General features: G+C 42.1%; 1 protein-coding gene across 1 annotated transcript; it reads right to left on the bottom strand.

Annotated features, from left to right (window-relative positions):
- Window positions 1-1,910: 1,910 nt before the first annotated feature.
- WDR82 (WD repeat domain 82) lies at window positions 1,911-19,679 on the bottom strand. The gene is made up of 9 exons (XM_045530058.1): window positions 19,236-19,679; window positions 14,289-14,386; window positions 11,610-11,676; window positions 7,947-8,046; window positions 7,336-7,452; window positions 6,939-7,094; window positions 6,439-6,508; window positions 5,749-5,891; window positions 1,911-4,717 (listed from the first exon to the last, which is right to left on the bottom strand). Exons 1-9 carry the CDS (start codon window positions 19,394-19,396, stop codon window positions 4,688-4,690), a joined length of 942 nt encoding a protein of 313 aa, XP_045386014.1. The 5' UTR covers window positions 19,397-19,679; the 3' UTR covers window positions 1,911-4,687.
- Between the last annotated feature and the right edge of the window lie 242 nt (window positions 19,680-19,921).

The raw sequence follows: 19,921 nt of genomic DNA, 5'->3' as shown, positions 1-19,921 counted from the left end.
CACTCTATTGTCCGGGCTAGAGTACCGTGGTGTCCTCATAGCTCACTGTAGCCTCAAATTACTGGGATCAAGGGATCTTCCTGCCTCAGCCTCCTGAGTAGCCAGTACTACAGGCATGCGCCATGATGCTGGGCTAATTTTTTAGAGATGGGGATCTTGCAATGCTGCCCAGTCTGGTCTCAAACTCCTGGCCTTAAGTGATCCTCCCACCTCAGCATCCCAAAGTGCTGGGATTACAGACATGAGCCACCATGCCCTGCTTTCTTTTCACTTATGTTTGAATGCACATTTCTATAAAGCTAGATTTGGCTGGAGACTAGTTAGCTGGGGCCCTAGGGCTTGCTCTTTGATAAACAGCTTAGTTTATCCTCCCTACAACACTGTTGTCATCTGGAACTTACCAAAGCTCAAGTGCTCAGGAAGTATTTGTTGAATTACAAGGTAAAACACCTTCATAACCTCAGCTTTACCTGACTTCTCTCAATCACTCCTACTTTAGTTTACAATTGAGGTGAATTCTTACCAGGCAACTCAGCCCTAAATTACAGCCCGGAAAGAGAAGATCCAGTGGGTCCTAGGGTTGATGGTAAAACTTGTGTATTTAACTAATCTGAGAGGCTCTCAGACCCCCTTTCCTGCCCACTTACTCATTATAGATTTCATTTCCTGTATGTTCTCCAAGGAAGATAGGAAAAAACTGCAACCTCAGACATTTCCCATTTTTTCACATAGCGTAGGACTTTCAGGCATGAACCTGTCTACAGCTGGGCCCTGACAAGCTAGTTGGCCCTGGAAGCTCGAGTATCCTCTCCAGGACTCTTCCAGTCAGGAAGCAGGCAAGTACAACTGGAAGCAGGCAAGTGCAGGAGTGCTGCCCTCCCAGCCCATAGGAGTTTCACTTCCTCTCCTCAGCACTGACCGCCCCGCCCTCCTGCCTGAGCAAAGGAGTGTGGGCAGCATCCCGTGCTTGCTTCTCTTACCCACATCAACTGCTAAGCCGGCTCGCCCCCACAGCCTGCTCTTGTTCCTCACAAGGCCGGGGGCCTGGGGAGTGGGTGCAGTGGGTCTCAGTTCCAAGCAATCCAGAGAGGTGTGGCTGCTGCAAGGGCAGCCACATTGACCTACTTGTTCACGTCTCCTAGTAGAGCCAAACGCTGCAGCAGCCCTCCCACCAGGCCATGAGGGGGTCTCCTTGAGCAGTCTTTCAGGAGATCCTATGCTTGGCCTACCACACAAGCCAGGATATTCCCTCTGCCAGTCACAGAGTCCCTAGCCAACCTCCAATGACCACGGGCAATGTGGCAGGCCCATGGTTTTCTTCTCTGGTTCAGAGAGCCAGGCACGGGGCAAGAAGCAGGTCCTGCAGCTCTGAGGATGTTGAGCTAGAGCAGCAGGCTCTGGGAGTTACCAGGCAGTGGGTTACCAAGCAACTGGGCAGGCTTTCTGCCAGACCTGGTACAGGAGCCTCAAAAAGGCCTCACTGTCCTTGTCCTCCGGAAACCAGGGCTGGCAAGATGAAACTTATTCCAACTAGAAGTTGCCAATCTGATCAAGGGTTAGAGGTAAAACAATGGGGGATACAAGGCAGCCTGAGGCATGTGCCAAATACAGTCTTTGAAGATCAAGTTTGGCTCGGGCTTGCCTTTCCCAGTCACTCATTTCTGGCCTTATGGCTGTTTGTTGGAGGCTAGGGTTGAGGGTTGGGTAGTGGTTCCTTCCACCAGCCCACAGGACTTAGTTACCAGGGGGCAGTCCCAGGGAGCCCAGCAATCCACACAGCATTACAGTGAGCCCCAGTGTGAGCTAGAACAGGAGACAACCAACTCGCCCTCCAACTCTGGAAACCAGGCAAACAATGCTACAGAAACTCAATGGGAGAGGCTGTAGCCATAAAATTCTGTTTAAGACTATTAACATGGAAAAAATGTTTATATGTTAAGTACAAAAGGGACATAAAATTGTATATACAATAGAATAACAACTGTGTAAACACACCAAAAATCTATGCACAGAAATGTCTAGAGGAACATTTAACACCAGAAGATTAACAGTGGTAGCAGTTGGGTGATTCTTCGTAAAATTCCCAAATTTTCCTTAATAAGCAGTAATTACAATTGCAACAGGGAACAATAAAAAAAAAATACCCCTCTGGCTGGTGGTTGAGCAAGTGCAGTGTCACTGTCAAATATGAATCAGTGGCTTTGGCCCTGACTCTTAAGAAGGTGGTGAGCAGCCCCTCCCCCCAGGAGAGCTTGAGTGCCTCTGGCCCCTTCTGAGGGCATCTGTGCAGCTCAGCTCTCAGCCTCTCTTCTGCCTTGTCCCCTCCACCACATCCCCTCCAGTCACTTCTAACTGCATCTTTTACCTTTCCTCCCAACTCAGGAGCCAGCTTTGTAGCCACAGGACCCAGAAATAGAGGCCATGAGGAGGCATGTTTTCAAAGAACGTGGTACCTTCAGTTTTGGACACATAGAAACTCAAATACAAATCATCTTCCTGCTGCTGGGCAAGTCAGGGTTGGTGGCTGCTCTGGTTGCGGGTATGTCAAGTTATGCAGCCTTTCTTGTTAACCCACAGTTCCAAGCATTCTCTGAACAATTACTCTTCTCATGAATTTTCTGCCTGCAAAGCCAGAGGTGGGCAGTAACAGCTCAGATCATTTGGTTTCTTAAGTCCCTCCACTCTGGGAAGGCAGAGCTACACAGTAGGTGGCATCGTGGCAGCTGCAGATTCTGGTCTACATTTGGGAAAGCTGTATACCTCTTGTACTTTCGGTTGGAGGAACAAGTCAAAAAGTAATTGCTTAAAAAAAGAAAGTGGTAGGAATTCACAGCCTATTCCTGCTGCTAAACAGAAGCAGTGATGGCCTAATTTATTTCCTAGCAGCTATATATTCTTGGGTAAGTCATAACCTTGTTGAGCCTCAGTTTATATATCTGCAGGGAGTGTTACCTGCATAAATGTTGTTTGGGAACTTAGTAAAATCACATGCCACTCGGTTTGCTCTAAGAAGGCCATGCAGGGGAAAAGGCCATAGGCCCACTGCAACTCATTTTAACCTGGGCCTGGCTAGAGCCCCTTCCTCTCCGAAGAGAAAGCAAGGAAAAGCAGCAAGAAAGCAGACATATCAGGTAAATGGGAGTGATCTGTAATTGGCAAAGAAGCCGCAGACAAACTGAAAATGCTCTGGTTCCAGCATCCTGTCCTAAATGCCGCAAGCCAGACACAGAAGCCATGCAAGAATGACTGTCACACACATTAACAGGTGCAGACAAAGCATCACTGGGCAAAAAGGGGGCTAATACTGCAGAAAGGGCCCCAAAGTGCGGCTTGAGGAACAGGGAATCATCCCAAGATCCTCACTTAGCTGCCATGGAAACAGCAAACACTAGAAACTTTGCTTCCTTTAGTCTCCCCAAGGGCAAATGGTAATAGGGAAGACTCACTAACACTTGTGGCAAACACTATTAGCAAGGATGCAGTCTTTCCCCCAGGCTGTAGGACTCTAACTCCTTCAGCTGAACTCTCAGAAACTACAAATGAGAGATATATATATGCGCATACATACACATATATGCATATATGTATGCACAGATATATTTAAATGCAGGTGTACACACTGTGCTAAAATACAAACAACAGAAATCAAAGGTCATATATAAAAAGGCTAAATATAACATATAACACAGGCCTAGAACCAGCTCTTGGTTGGGAGCTGGGGAGAGGGGTGGTATCATCTGGAGACTATGTACACAATTTGTGGTCGGCAGGGAAGGCATCAGTGTAAACAACTCAGACTCACTTCACAATACTGGCCCACAGGAAAGCGTGATGTATCTCATGTACAAAAACAGACTCCCACCTTGCTTTTGTACAAACCAAGCTCAGTAGGCATCCAGGAGGACCACGGGTTTGTCTAGATGACAGGGTACTGCAAAGAACTCACCTACTACCCCCCTTCCTCCCTTTCAGGCTCTTGGGCCTTTTCCCACCCAATACCCAGAGCCCAAGGCCTGCCCAGAACACCTACCCTCACATGAGTAACTGCACAGCTTCCTGACAAGCAAGGTCCTTCTGTATCCCTGTCCCTTTCTTTGACCCCAAAATATATGAAGACTTATTTCTGTAAATGTTTGGCACCTAAGAAACATGATGGCTGTGGAATAATGCCACAATTACACAGGGAGACCCAGTAACAAGACATGCAGGGTGAGGGCAAGGGGTGCTGAGCTGCCCTAGCATCCCAAAACCAAGACCGTGGCTTCCCATGCATTATGGGGGTGGGAGAAGAGATGTGCAGAACTGACAACTTCACTGGCTCTTCAGCAGCAAATACATTCAAAATTGAAGGTGCCTTGAGAGCCCCACTATACCCTAATCACGAGTCTGGTCACTCCTCTGGAGGAGCTTGGTGCAGTGACAACTAGAAAAGCTAAGTCCCAACTAAGTCTGCTGCACCAAGAGTCCTTTTGAAGAAGCTCAGCAAAGTCATTTTTTTCTTTTGCGCAGATGTACAGCACACCAATGGGTAGGCCATGTGAAAGGACAGCACATCGATGCGAAGGCCATGTGAAAGGATGTTCTCCAGCCCAGTCAAATGATCCAATCCCACTATTATCTCAGTCCCCTCTGAGTTTTCTCCTACTGGCCGCCCTCACTGTACAGAAATAGCCGAGCAGCATCAGGGTCAGTCATCAATGGTGGGCAACCAGAAGGCCTGGAAGGAGAACACAAATCAACTTTGAAAAGCCAAGCATTCCCTCACTACTGAGGGTTCTTCATACCCCACCCCACAGCATCAAGCTGCCCAGCCCCAATGGTGGAGGAGTTAATGGCTCTGGTGGCCCTCCCTCCTGACCAACTGGCTCTAGCAGAAGACTCTAGGACCAGCTCTATAGTGGCAGAAACACTCTCCCCTTTATGTGAAAGTAAGCTGGTTGTTTCCCTCCAACACTCACTGTCCACATTCCACCATACCAGATCAGTTTTTTAAGGAAAAAAAGGAGAGCTGCTTAGGAAGCAGATGGTCTGGGTAACCTGGCCTCACTGCTAATCCACCAGGTGAACTTCTGATAGGCCCTCTCCTTCCTGAGCCGTAAAAAATGAGAGGGATTGAATGGTTTTGTTGTATTTTTTCTGACATTTTCTTGGTTAAAAAAAGAGAGGGGGCAATGTGCTCTGGGTAGGCTTGTAATGAAATGCCCCATCCCCAAATACCCAGGTGGGTTTTAGGAAATCCTAAGAGGAAACTGGAGGCTGAGACTCACTGATTCTTTATTCTGCTAATGTTATCTAGGAAGAGATATGGGCCTGGAGTTAATTCTAAGTGTTAAGTTATGATTAACTGCAAGAATTTCTGAAATTCAGCATAAACCAAGAGGAATGGAAAACTAAAAGGTTATAGCCACAAAAGACTGATGCAGAGTATTTTAAGGAGCAAAAAAAGCTGTTAAGGATAGCCAAGGTAGTTTGAGCCTAAAATCAGGCTCAAACAGCAAAAACTGGCCTCCTTGGAGCTCTGGGGTGACCCTAGATCAATTCTGGGAAAAGGGAAGAATAAAAAATGAAAGACTAGCATAACCAGAGATCACATAATATGAGGTAAAAGAGGGAAGCCACGAGTTCAGAAACATTAACTGGGGTGCTTGTAATGTACCTAGGTAGAACACAGCTGGCTGTGCTTATCGAGGCACCCACCACCCCAACTGGAAAGGGCCCCTAGGTAGAGGACACCTCTTGTTCACATACCATGTTGGAACATGCGCTGGCAAAGGTCATGAACTTGGGGTTGAACTGCAAACAGGTAATGGGGCCGGTGTGTTTACCATCTAACACAGCCACTTTTATACCGCTCTCTCCATTCCAAACATGGATCTTGCCATCCTCTGAACCTAAAGAAAATATTCAAGGAAAATATACAGTTCAAGGCATAATACAAAGAAAATATAAAGGAGACATGAATTGAAGCCTCGAGATAGGCCAAGCCTCAGGACCCAGCCCTCAGCAGAAATTTAGAGGGAGAAGAGGCAGTGTGAGGACGACACTTTGAAAACTGATCTTGACCCTGGTTATTTGCTCACAGGCATATCACTTCCCCTCTAACTTCAGTTTTCTCATCTAAAAAAGGGGTTGAATACCATTACCCTACCAACATTTAGCCACAAAGATGAATGGAGGATTATACCAGGACGTTAGTATTACTAACAAGGTAGTGCTTGCAGACTTTAACTCTAATGGTGGTCCAGGGAAGACCAACATTAATGCCAGTTCCCAGTAAAGAACTCCAAAGTCAGGACAGTTTAAAGTACCCTTGGCATAATGTGCTATACAGAAATCTGAGAACATCAAACAGATAATAATATCTTAGTTTCTAATTTAAACAAACAAATGCACAGTACCAGAGAAATAACCCCAAGGGAGATAAAAAAAAAAGCTCACCAATCATAATAAATTGAGAGTCTGGAGTAAACGAAGCCTCCAGTGTGACAGCTTTGCTGTTGGCATAACCCTAGAACAAAACAGAGTGGTTCTCTTGTTGTTACAGGGCCATTAATAAAAACAAAACACCAACCCAGCATATGCATGACCCTCCTTTCCATGAAACTCTTTCCTTGTTATGTACTATGCCACCAAGGTTTCAAATGTGGCTGTCGCCTTTATAATCCACCTCTACCCCCAACTCCATATTCAAAGGGACAAGAAAACTGTTTATTGTTAGGAATTATTTTATAACTAAACACCAAATTTGGGTCACTCGGTGAAAAGTGAATGTCTACAGAATCCAAGGAAAATGAGTTCATGAACAGGAAGAAAATTCAAGTTCATGCCTTGATCAGTGAGTCAAGGATAACTGCTGGCCTGTACCAACCAGCTAACACAATTCTCAGCCCAGAAAGTAAGCATATGGAAACAGCCATGCTTAAAGGCACTTAGCTCACCCCAAACGTATGCATCACCACTCCCTTGAATGCATCGATAAGACGAATGAAGCTGCCATTGGTGGAGATGAGGATGAGCTTGCCATCATTGCTGAACTTAAGTCCTGTCCATTCACAAGTCCGATCATACTGCATCTTAAAGGTTGCAAATGGCCCCTGCAAATGATAAAAAATAGCAGCCCCAGGCCCAAGGCACATTAATAATTCCATCTCTTAGAGCCAACTCCCATTCTATCCCTTTAGATTCCTTTCTGACTAGGGAAAGCAGAGGACGAACAACTGCTCTGCCACTCTCTAATATCTACCACTTAGTTATCGTAGAAAAGGCTCTTAAAATGTCTACCTCACCCTTCAAACTTCCATAATATTAAGATAGCTCAAAGATTCAAAGATTTACCTTATCAAAAGAACGAAGGTCATAAAGTTTGACCATTTCAGAGTTGACACCTGCAGCAAAAATTAACCCTTCTGGATCAAAAGAACAAACTGGCTTGCCCTGTAGATGCATGAGGCCCTAAAAGAAAAGAAATAAGACAAAGCGTTAATGAATCCAGGACCCTACCACTATATAATTTACTTTTCCCAAAGAAAACTAAGGCATATAAACAAATACCAGCCTACCTACAGAACAGAAAAAAAACCAAACATAAAAATAAATAAAACGAAGCTTTTAAGACAGGTCTCTAGACAACAGATTTCTGATTAACCTTAACTGTACAATATTATAGACAAGAGTTCAAGTAAAAAAAAATTCCTTGAAGCTAAAAGCTGTAGCTCAAAGGCTCTAGGAACACTGTTTTTAAAACACTAAGTCACAGGGTATAATGCAATCTACACTAGATTAGGGTATTTGCTTTCCTACCAGGAAAACAGGTTTTCTCCAAAGTTTAAAAAAGACTCTGGGATCCCAGAATGGAACCGCTGCTTTCAACCTTCCTTGAGAGGTAGAGTTGATGAGAATGTCTACCATAGAAAAAGCTCAAAAATACAACTTTGAAGTACCATTACCTGGCAGTTAGGAGACCGGAGATCCCAGAGTCGAATGGTCTTATCAAGAGACCCAGAAATGAAAGTATCATCCACAGGTGACATGGATAAGGCCACCACCCTGTAATGCATCAAGATAAACAGGAGTTGAAGTAAAACATTAGCAAAAATTGAATGTGAACTCTAAACAACACTATCTATATACACCTGTTCTCCCAAAACTGCCATTTTAAGAAACACACTAAAACACACATACATAAGCATACCTGGAATAATCAAAGACAACTAGTATAATGAATAAAGGCAACTTAAAATTACAGCATAAAAAAATGTTATGACTCCAATGCAAATCAAAAACACAATGAAATACTACTTCACACTCACCAGCCACAGCTATTAATAAAAAAGAGATAATAACAAGTGTTGGTGAGGATGTGGAGAAATTAGAACCCTTCTACATTGCTAGTGGAAATGAAAAAAATGGTACAGTTGCTCTGGAAAAGTTTTTCCAAAAAAATAGTTACCATATGATCCAGAAATTCCACTCCTAGGTATATACCCAAGTGAACTAAAAATATATATCCACATAAAAATGTATACATATGTTCATAGCAGCATTATTCATAATAGCCAAAAAGTGGAAACAACTCCAATGTCCATTAACTAATGAATAAACAAAATGTGGTATATCGATACAATGAAATATTAGTTGGCAATAATAAGGGATTAAGTATGATTCATATGACAACATGGATGAACCTTGGAAACACCGTGCTAAGTAAAAGAAGCCAGACATAAAAGCCATTTATACAAAATGTCTAGAATAGGGAAATCTATATACCGAGAAAGTGGATTAGTGATTGCCAAGGGCCAAGGGAGTGACTGCTAATGGGTACAAGGTTTCCCTTTGTAGTGATGAAAATGTTCTGAAATTAGATAGTGGTGATGCTTGCTCAACTCTGTAAATACAGTAAAAACCACTGAGTTGTACATTTTAAAAGGGACGATTTGTGGTATGTGAACTATATATCAATTTGAAAAAAGAAGGAATAATTGCTTAACAAGACATTTGTGGACTGTACCAATGTTCTGAAACCCGAGTGGCATCAGCATCACTTGGAGGATGGGTTAAAACAGATTGCTGGGATCTGCTCCCAGAGCTTTTAATCTAGTAGGGCTGGGCTGGGGTCTGTGAATCTGAGTTTCTAACAAGTTACCAGGTGTTGGTGAGGCTGTTGGTCTGGGCACCACACTTATAACTCAACTAACATTTGTACTAGCTCCTCAACTTAAGATAAAACAGAGTGAGCAGAAAGCTTATGTACACGTAATTTCATGCCGTGGCACTCAGCTCAAGAGCTCAGAGAAGGTCTATCCTGGTACAAGGCTCAACGCTGAGAAGTATAGGGAACACAAGGAGAAGCAAGATCCTGACCCTAAGGAAGCTTAATTGTCTGGTTCACACAACTCCAAAAGAGGGTCACAGCAAAGGCTTTCTGGAAGAAGCAACATTTGTGGTGGACAATGTTTCAAAGGAAGACACCTTTCTGAAAGGTGCCACACAAGAAGGCATGAGGTCCATGTTTAGGAAACAGCCCAGAGTTCACCTAACTGGAGTGGCAAGAGAAAATGCTGGGAAAATGGGTCAGAGCCGGAAGGGGTAGAACCTGATTCCAAGGGGAAAAGAGCAGGCAGACGTGGAGAACCATTAAGGGAGGTTGTGAAGCAGTTAGAACTACAACATTGGATGCTAAAGCAGGATGTTGAGAGATGGGGTGATTAATTAGGATTTGATAATAATTCACTTGATTGGGCATAAGCTAGGAAAGAAGCAAAGGAGAGAGTACAGAAGAAAGTGACACATGAGGTTAAACCTAGGTAGAATCAACAGGATATAACAACTCACTAGATGGCAGAGGAAAGGGAGTGAATTGACAACAGGCACTTTGAGCTGGGAGACTTGGAAGGAAAAGAGACAAAGAAAAATGAGAACGACAGAAAGGAGCTAGCCCAAGGAATGTAACAATCACAGAGATTCAGATCTGTATAGCAGGGGCACAGAAGAGACATCTACATAGATGTGTATAAAACTTGTATGTGAAGGCTGAGTCTGAAATTCATGACAGACATGGGCTGAAAATACTGATTGGGGAAGCCATCTGAGTAAAGATGAATGAAATTAGTGATGGAGATAGTTGAGAAGAAAACAAGGCGGGAGAGTTACGGTAGAATCTTTATTTATTTAATCTTTGTTCTGAGTCAAAACAGAGAGGCTGAGAATAGCAGAAACAGAATCAAAAGGAGAAAAGTCAACTGCCCTAGGAAAAATTTTACTAAGAGGTTAAGCACCAAGAAAAGCCCAAAGCAATGGATTGTAACCAGAGGCAGCAGGGAAAGGGAAGGAAAAAGGCTTGGATAAAGCCCTGTAGATGATTCTGTTACTACAGCAAAAGTGATTTAAACAGTAAATATATGTGAGGTAGAGATGGAAATGTCCAGATTATTCTTTTGATAGTGAAAAGGAATAGATGATACAGCCAATAAATATTCAAGACAAGAATGACCAAGTAAATTTGTAGGCAGCAAGAAAAAGGCCCAATAAGGAGATGGAAACATGCGCGAGGAGAAAGGTTGGTTTGTCAAGGAAGAAAGGACACTGCTTCCTCAAGGAAAGGGCTCCAAGGAAGAGAGCAATGTAGGTGGAAGGGATAGCAGTTCAAAAGAACTCAAAGATTTTGGATAGTCTTGATTTTCTCAAAAAAGGAAGGACAAAATGTTATCCACAAAGAATCAGGAGCTCAAGAGGTTTAATAACTGCATCAACTCTTAATTACAGATAGTACCTTGTGAACATTAATTTGAATACAAACAAGCAAAAACATCTATAAGACATCTTTTGTCTGAAACTACACAGTAACCAATAGCTGCCACCTCGTATCTTCAGCAATACAGAAATGTCCTGCTCAAACAGAAGTGCAACTTGTAACAAAGCTCTCAGGCCATCTCCCTAGTACTCTTAACTGTCCTGCATTACTGTAGTGAAGGGAGAAATACCTCAAGTGATTAAAATATTATCCAAGGTAAAGGAAAATGTGTTTAACATTCAACCAAAATCTGAAAAACTGAAGACAAAAAATTGGAGACAATGGAATGAGGATCAGAGAGAAACAACCTACATTACAATATAGAAATAAAGAGATAAACTTCTTGACTATAAAAGCAACAAAGGACTTTTTTTTTTCTTTTGCATCCAAATTAAGATCTTTAAATGGAACATTTTTATACAAAGGCGTGCTGAAATGGGGGCCACGTATATTGGAAGGCCTTATAAACACACAAATGGTCCTTTTATTGAGGGATATCTGAGATTTGGTATACCTAAATGCCAAATGCAATTTTTACTATTAATACATAGGCTTTCACTGAATATCTTTAATCAACATTTTTTTTCTAGCTATATTTTAACTGAGATTTCAGTTTATCTCTGAAGTACTACCCTTGCTTCCATAACTTCAGTAAATCAAGAGACTATTTAAGGAGGGTTAACAAGAAAAGATGAAGAGGAATGCCAAAGAGCAGTGAGAAAGTAGCTTCAGTTCACTAATAAAATGTCTCCACTCTTCTATTCTCCGGGTAACCTCAGGGATAAAAGAATTATCTACTTCTACAACACTTAGGTCTTACCTTTTGCTATGTCCAGGAAAGTATCTGATGTATTTGTTGTCATGCAAGGACAGGTAACGAATAGTATCTGTAAGAAGACAAATAACGTACGATGATACTGTACTATTTAAAAGGAATTTACTTTGCATCTTCATCTTGAAAAGACAAGGTCAAAGGACTCACTGTATTCCATAACACAAGCAAGGTGTGAATAAATAATGGTGAATAATTCCCCTCTGCAACTGAAGAGTTGGTATGTAGATTTCACATAGCTCAAATGTAGAGTTCTTAAGTTGAGAGCATAGAAAACAATGTTTGAAATCATTGTTTTACTACCAATCTTTGGCTTCTTCATAATTAAAATGCAACTTGCCTTGCAAATGTACTCTAGCCAAAAACACAACAAAACAAAAAACAAAACAAACAAAAAAAACAAACAAAGCCAATAGTTTTAGACATTGGTCTAGTGCCCACAGAATGGCAAACCTTAAAGAAAAATATTTGGCTGCTGAGGAAACAGGCTCAAAGAGGTAAGCAGCCACGCTAAGCTGAAGATCAGGCTGGACCCTGGCAGCAATTTTTGTCCAGAGTTCTCTCTAATAGTGTGTTGACCCAACCCTGACCTATTTGAATGTTCAAGTGGATACACAATTTACCTTGAAACTAAACAAAATGGAAAGAGAATATTGAGATTTGGGTTAAAAAGATCTTAAGACATTTAAAAAGTCAAACTCATATACCAACAAGTCACAGCAGTGAGATTCTGACAATATTAAAGAAGGGACTAATTATACAGATTTGTTCTTGAGGAAAATAAGACACTTTTAAAAACCAAATGATTGTATTTGAAAAAGTAAACAAACAGGATGGAAGTAGCAGGGAAATGAAGTGCCATAAAGAATAGAACTGGAAAGTAGGAAACTACTATGCCCCTAAAAAGAATAGGAATAAGGAAAAATTATTGTTGAGAAACAGGTAATAGGAAATGGTGTAGAAATGCAGAAAGAAAAGCACAGAAAAAACATTCTGAAGACAGACAGAACACAGGAATAAAAAGGTTGAAAGCACCAAGTCTTCCCAGTGGTTCACAGAGGTGCTTTCTAATAAGAAGGTATTTAATCTGGGAGGAGGAAAAGGGCATTCTTTGTATGTTCTATAACTGAACTCTACATGGTTTTCCCTGAAAACATCTTCAAACTTTTTGAATGATAACTACAAAGTATTCCTGGTTGTTCTGGTGCTAAGAATTACTCACCTGCCCTAAGAAGACAGACTTCCTCCCCATTACCTGGTTTCCCAGAGATGAGCAGGGCGACGCCATCCTCTCCACCCCACTCAGTAGCTGGCGCGCTGTTCCTGGCAAGGCAGTGGCCTGTACAGTTATCTCCTGTACCGGGTGGTATCATAGACCCTCAAACTGTACAAACTACTACCTCAGCCTGGAATCAGGCAAAGGAAACGGAGCGCTGGAGGAACTCTTCAGGATGCACTCGAGACAGGAAAGGCAACATCCTCACAGCAGAGGCCTGGCAGCAAAGCTGCAAATGCCACACATTTGCCTCATCTTGTACCACATTTGGAGAATCCTCATTTAATCACTCAGAAAAACAGCCCAACAGAAGAAATATACCAGTCATTCAGATGATCACATAGACATGTTTCCTCAGGATCCTATTGTTTTTATATTCTTGTCCAAAAGCATCAACTGTACTGCTTACTTAGAAAATCACTTCTGAAATAGAGGCAGGAAAAGTAGAAATGATATACTATATAAAAATCAAGTACAGGCAGAAAAGTCTCATAAAAAAAAAAAAAAAAAAAAAGGGACTTCTGCCCACCTGCTCTGAGATAGGCAAGGCCAAAATAGCAGTCTAAGCCAATTCTTGTTAAATGACATTAGTGAAATGATCAGTAAGTCGTAAGTTAAAAAAAAAAATTCCAAATCGAAAATAAGTGTCAATAGTACAGGAGTTTAAAGAAAAAAAAAACAAGAAAAGAAAAGAAACATTATAGCTCAATTATCAATCTATCAACTTAGAAGGGTTTACCCCAGGGGAATTGCAGGTAAAAACAGAGACCACTTATTATAGAAGAAATTAATGAGTTTAATTTCTAAAAAAATTACTCTTCAAAGGTATTAGTTGTATTTAAAAGGGAAAAGGGATAAAGTTCAGATTAAAAAATGACCCTGGAATCAAAGATGACTTAAGGTTAGTATACTTTACTTTATGACACAGATCATAAAAGGTTGGGCAAACACCAAAAACTCTTCTAACTTTCCTTAAACTATCATAGTTCAAGCATTTGTGAAAACTTTCCTCAAATCTATATATTTTGAATGCAAGGTCCTATTGTTTACCACTTGTTGTGTGTCAAGTATTCTTTCCCTTTATTTGCTCTAAAAGTATATTCTTTTAAGTTTAAAGAAGTACAAACCATAAATACAATTAGTTGCTTCCTTTCCCCACTCCCCACTCTAAACTGGAGACATTTTACACTCCGTTTCAAGTCCTTCCAAAGTGCTGAAGGCTTGCTTCCAGCATTCTTTCAGTTACAACAACATAATTAGCATTGCGAACATCACAGGAAAATATTTAAACTAAAGTAACTATAATCAAACAGAAGTAGTCACAAAGATTCCGTGAACTATTTAACAAAGGAAACCATGACCATAACATCCTAAAAAGAAGGCTTGCTTACCGTCTATTTTGTTAGAGCTGTAAACAACTGTGTTTGCTGCATGAGTGTATCTGATGAGGTCCACGCCGTATTTCTTACTGTACAGGGTTCTCTTTGGTCTGATGAGGAAATGGACAGAGAAAAGAAAACCATCAAAATTCTCTATCACCAAAATCTGTGATCTCCATATAAAGAGAAGCACTTGAGAGGAGAATGGCAAAGAAAAAAAAAAATGAAGAGAAGCACTTGAATGATGTGGCAAAGGTAAGGATTCTTGGTAAGCTCTAACACTGGAAAGAAACAGAATTTCTTCCAAAAGGGAGAAAACAATAACCAATCAAGTGCAACAGCCATCTAAAGAAGACTTTCACCTCAGAACAGCTAATGCCAAGGTCAGGTAGGAGGTAGAAGTAAGTCTGGGAACTCAATTTACTACAATGTTCAAAAGTAAGCTTTTGAGGAAAAAACACAGTCATGTGCCACATAATGACATTTCAATCAATGAGAGACTGCCTAAACGATGGTGGTCTCATAAGATTAAAATAGAGCTGCCCTAAACAGGTGTATAGGGCTTTATTTATCTTTTATACAGTATTTTTACTGTATAAAACTTTTTCTATGTTTAGATACACAAATACCACTGTGTCACGATTGCCTATAGTATTCAGTACAGTCACATGCTATACAGGTTTGCAGCCAAGGAGCAATATCATATCATATAGCCTAGGTATGTAGTAGGCTATACCATCTAAGTTTATATAAATACATTCTGTAATGTTGGCAAAATGACAAAAGCACCTAACAATCCCTATGGTTAAGTAACACATGATCATATATCTATTTGGGAAGAAGGGCATACAAAATAATATGTCATAACTTACAACAAAGAGGGGTGAAAATACATCAAACTCAAGATGCCAGAACTTTTCTTTTTTTTTTTTTTTGAGAGAGAGTCTCACTCTCTTGCCCGGGCTAGAGTGCCATGGCGTAGCCTAGCTCAAAGCAACCTCAAACTGCTGGGCTCAAGCGATCCTCCTGCCTCAGCCTCCCGGGTAGCTGGGACTACAGGCATGCGCCATCATGCCCAGCTAATTTTTCTATATATGTATTTTTAACTGTCCATATAACTTCTTTCTATTTTTAGTACAGACGGGGTCTCGCTCTTGCTCAGGCTGGGCCAGAACTTTTCTCACGACATTCACTTAGAAAGAAGCTCTTTCTTCAAGAAGGCAGTGATTTATCAAAACTGAAACCAGATGCAAAACTGGTCGCCTTTCCTAATATAACGAGCTCTTGCAGAAGATATCCATCTTCCCTATTCTATAGATCCAAAGCATTTGCCTCTTGCAAGCCTAACTCTCCCTAGCAAAACTAGTCAATGGTTCTTTGTTTTTATTTTAATGTAAAATCACACATTTTAAAACTAGATGTTACCAATCCATTTGTTAAAGGCCCTTAAATGTCTTCCTCTTATAGAACCTTGAAGATCAAGCTAAAACTGATCTCAGCAAAATCTTTAACCAAAAACTTTGTCACACAGCACTTAAGTCATGCAAAAAAAAAAAAATTTTTTTTTTCCACCTAAATGTCTCTGTAAAACTAGATTCAAATGCTAGAACAACTCTCTAACGTGTACCAAGTCAGAAACAAGAATGTTCTACATTTAGGTCTTAGAAGGATTTCATAAATCCTCTACCAATGTTTACTAAGAGCTCCAATTTATGTAAAGGAAAGTTTACCCTCTCAATGTAAAATCCTCTTGGAATCTGTATGCTAAACAATCAGATGACTCAGGCAGCCTTAAGAAGTCAATCATTTGCACTTTCAATTTTTGTTAATATCAGTGAGGCTAAGTGCTTCCCTACATAAAATCTATTTCCAAACAAGACTTCTCACTACAAGTGCACTGGATTTTTCAACATTCTTACCTTTACTGAAATAATACTTCACCCCTAAAAAGATCAGCAAAGGCTACCTTGTGGAGTCTACTGTCTGGGGTTCTGCTGTAAGGTTACTGCATGGTAACCAGTGAGAAAGTGAGCCTGAGTATGTGACTGTCTGCTTGCTTTCTAGATAGTCGACTTTGCTTTTACCAGTGGAAGAAGTTTATATCAGTATTTTACCCCACCAACAATAGTAAAGACAGAATATGAAGAGCCAACTTTTCTTTAACCTGAAGAGTAAAGGGAGTAGTTTCACATAGACACGGACTATTTACCTCAAATTTATTAAAAACACTAACCTGAGATTTGTTCCTAATAAAAGAAATCAATTACCTCATTTCATTTCCTAGTTTGAAAACAAGATTCTAATGTACTGCATCCATTTCAGGAGTCTTTACAAATTTCATGCAAAACATTTTTCAAATATTTTGGTAAGCTTTTCTCCTCAAACTATGATTCTGGTGATTAGGTATAAACAAAGAAAATAATATTAAAGCCTTTGAGTTATTTGCATCACCTACCACAAACAATATCCTTTATAGCTTTCCAAGTGGAAGTATCACTCAATGAATAAACTCCATTATAAAGAAAGTTTAAATGAACAGTAAACTGGAAAAGACTAAGCATAAAAAAATCTTGTTTTAGCCATTTTCAAACTCCAAATCCTAACATTAGTACCATCTAATAAAGATATTATGCCTTCTAAGGAAATACATTTCTTCGGATATTGGTTTGACCTACACTAGTGACAAAGTTTTGCTTCACATTATCACTTAGAATCACGGAGGCTAAAGAGAACATCTAATACCCAGAAAAGGATTTGATCAATGCCACATACCTGCTCACAAGGCCAAACTAGAACCCAGGTCTCCTAACTACCAGGCCACTCCCTCATCACAGATCACAAAGAAACAAAGGCAATTAATTGATTAGACAAAATTCAAAAGAGCGTGCCCTGTAGTATTTTATTGATATAAAATTTCCTAATTTAGATAACTGTGATGTGGTTATGTAAAAGAATGTCTCTGTGCCTTAGGAAATCCATGTTGAAGTGTTTAGGGATAAAGGCGATTGATATCTCCGACTTACTCTCTAATGGTTCAATAAAAAAGAAAAAATGCATACAGTGCATATAAACATTTACCTACAGAGTAATAAAACAAATGAGGAAAATGTAACCAGCGGTTGAATCATATGAGGAATTCTTTGAAACTTTGCTGTAACTTTCTGTAAGTTTGTAATTATATAAAAATGCTACACAAGTGGATGAACTGCATTATGTCATAAAACTGGCATTTTACTTTTAACAAGAAAGGACTTCATGTCACTGTCATCCTTCAAAATTACACATTTGGATACAAACTGTGAAGAAATGCTATCACAACAACCTTCATTTCCTTTGAATGATATACGTCTCTATCCTCACAGTCCAGGGAGAGGTTCTTCTAATCTGTGTACAAGCACTAAATATTTTAAGCAAGCCAGCTTCAAATTACCTCTCGCTCCAGGATGCCACAATCCAGGACTCCTCAATCCCGACCCCAACTCCAGCTTTAAAGGTTACTCTCTCTTCTAAACCCATCCAAGTGACCAGACCTGGACAGAAATCCATCTACTAAATGAATAACACTGCCTCAAATAACTAAGTAATCTTCCAACTAACAAACAATTCCTTCTCCCCCAGGACCACCACTGTAGGCCACTCTTACACATACTGAAGGCAGTTCAGAGCCAGTTACATAATACTTTTTCATAGCCCCAGTAGGAAAAAATTGGGATACCATTCTAGCTCAATTCAAAACAGCATTACTTTAGATAATCAAATTCACAAGTGAAGAGACACCCTTTCCAAAAGACATAGATTAAAAAAAGGCAAAAGGAACAGCTGGAGAAGGTAGAGAAAAATTTAAGATTTCAAAAAATAAGATCTGTTACTAGGTAACAAAATGAAGTCTGACAAAACCAGTAGCCACCCAATTAAACTAAACCTCAGCAAGCCTCCTTGCTGAGAGGAAATCAAATTTAACCTGAACCAGTTTTGTCTCTAAAGGAACTCACAACTAAGCAAGGACTTGGAGCAAGTTCACAGGGGTGGGATGAGGCAAGGCTGACAAGGCCCCCAGGGAAAAAGGCAAAACGCTGTGCCTAGATTTTGCAAAGAGATGCAGGTGTGGTGGGTCTCCAAATGGTTTGAGGCAACATAAAAGTTTCATCAGTCTTGGAATTCCAAGTGGACCAGAAATCGTAATTTTAAAAAAAAGTATAAGAGGAAACCTAAAATTGTTCTACGATACTTTCTTTCTTTTAATGGGAGCTCACACTCAGGTCGGGATGGGACAGCCAAGTTCGTTTGCATCTGGCAAAAAGGAGGTTTTTTTATGTTGTTAAAAAGTTCACTACAAACGTGGGCACCGAGTCTGAGGGAGTAAGAGAAAAGCTTGGAAGAGGAAGAAAAAGCCAGGGGGCTCGAAGAGGCACAACAAATACATCCTGACAGCTAAGAACTGCAACCTACGCAGCCTGATGGCAGAAAGGCCGCGGGAAGCTGAGGGGCAGGGGATGGGCGGAGTGCCAGGGCGGAATCGAGGTCACAGCGGAGAGGGCAGAGGAGCGAGTTGACGCTGTTGAATGAGGCAGGAGAGCAGCCCCTGCAGACTCAGAGCCGACTAGTACCTTTGACAGCCTGAGGAGCAGAAAAAGCTAGACTGGGGCTGGGGTGGGTGGACAGGGCGTTTAAAGGTCAAGGTCAAGATGGGGTTTGGCAAGATGCAGAAGCATTCTGGGGAGACCAAAGCCATACAAAACAATAATGCTATTATTATTACGACCATCATTATTTAAAAAAAAAAAAAGAAAAAAAAAAAGGTCTCCTGGACGGCTGCGAGGTGGAGGCAGCCCTGGTGGGAGAAAGTGCAAAACAGGCCGGGGTTGAAGTCGGGACGGAGGGCGGACCGCGGGGCCAGTGGTGGGCTACCGGAGGGAGGGAGGGACTCCGACCCGGGCCCAGGGCCTCCGCCGCACTCACTTGCCCTCCTGGCAGTCATAGAGCACGATGGAGTCGTCGTCGCTGCTCGAGATAACCGTCTCGCCGTTAGGGCTGAAATCGAAGCAGTTAATCTTGTCCGAGTTCTCGCGGAACACCTTGGCGACGCGGAAGCTCCGCAGCACGCTGTCGGTCAGCTTCATGGCGGCGGCTGCTGGAGGTAGCGGCGGCGCAGGGCCGGGGCGGGGCCCGGCGGCGAGCGAGCGGGCGGGCTGCTGAGGGGCCAACCCGGGCGGGGCGGGCGCCGGGCCGGCGGGAGGGCAGACGACAGTTGGGCCGCCTCCTCCTCTTCCTCCTGCTTGAGCAACGCTCTTCTGCCTGGACTGTGGGTCCTAGATGACTGTTCGTCCTCAGAGCCGCCTCAGGGGCAACCGGCGCCGCGCCGGCTCATTGTGTCCGCCATCTTGGGGCGACAAGCAGAAGCCGAGGGCGAGGAGCCTCCGTCGCGGTGCACGCCGGGAGAGAGGGCGGGGCGGGAACGGCCGAGCGAGGCGGGGAGGCGGTGACGTTAGCGCGGCCGCGGTGGTGTGTAGTGGTAGGGTCGCCCGAGGCGGCAGTTCCCTGGCGGGCTGCTGGGTTGAGGGGCTGGGACGCCCACGACCGTCCCCAGTGGGCCGGAAGGCTGCGGGTGCCCGAGAGCCGAGGGCCTTTGCGCGGGGTGTCCACCC

Source organism: Lemur catta, chromosome 18, assembly GCF_020740605.2.
Source record: "Lemur catta isolate mLemCat1 chromosome 18, mLemCat1.pri, whole genome shotgun sequence".
Taxonomy (NCBI): domain Eukaryota; kingdom Metazoa; phylum Chordata; class Mammalia; order Primates; family Lemuridae; genus Lemur; species Lemur catta.
Note: the sequence above shows the minus strand (reverse complement) of the source record. Positions and strands in the feature narration are given on the sequence as shown.

Bases quoted from the DNA above. Each gene is read 5' to 3' on its own strand.
- WDR82 (XM_045530058.1), bottom strand. From the start codon at position 19,396: ATGAAGCTGACCGACAGCGTGCTGCGGAGCTTCCGCGTCGCCAAGGTG. The intron at 6,509-6,938 runs GTGAGCTAAGTG...GTTTTGTTCTAG, and splicing joins TGGTGATGCATACGTTTGGG to GGTTATGCCAACAGCAAAGC. The intron at 5,892-6,438 runs GTGAGCTTTTTT...TATTTTCTTTAG, and splicing joins CTCTCAATTTATTATGATTG to GTTCAGAGGATGGCAAGATC.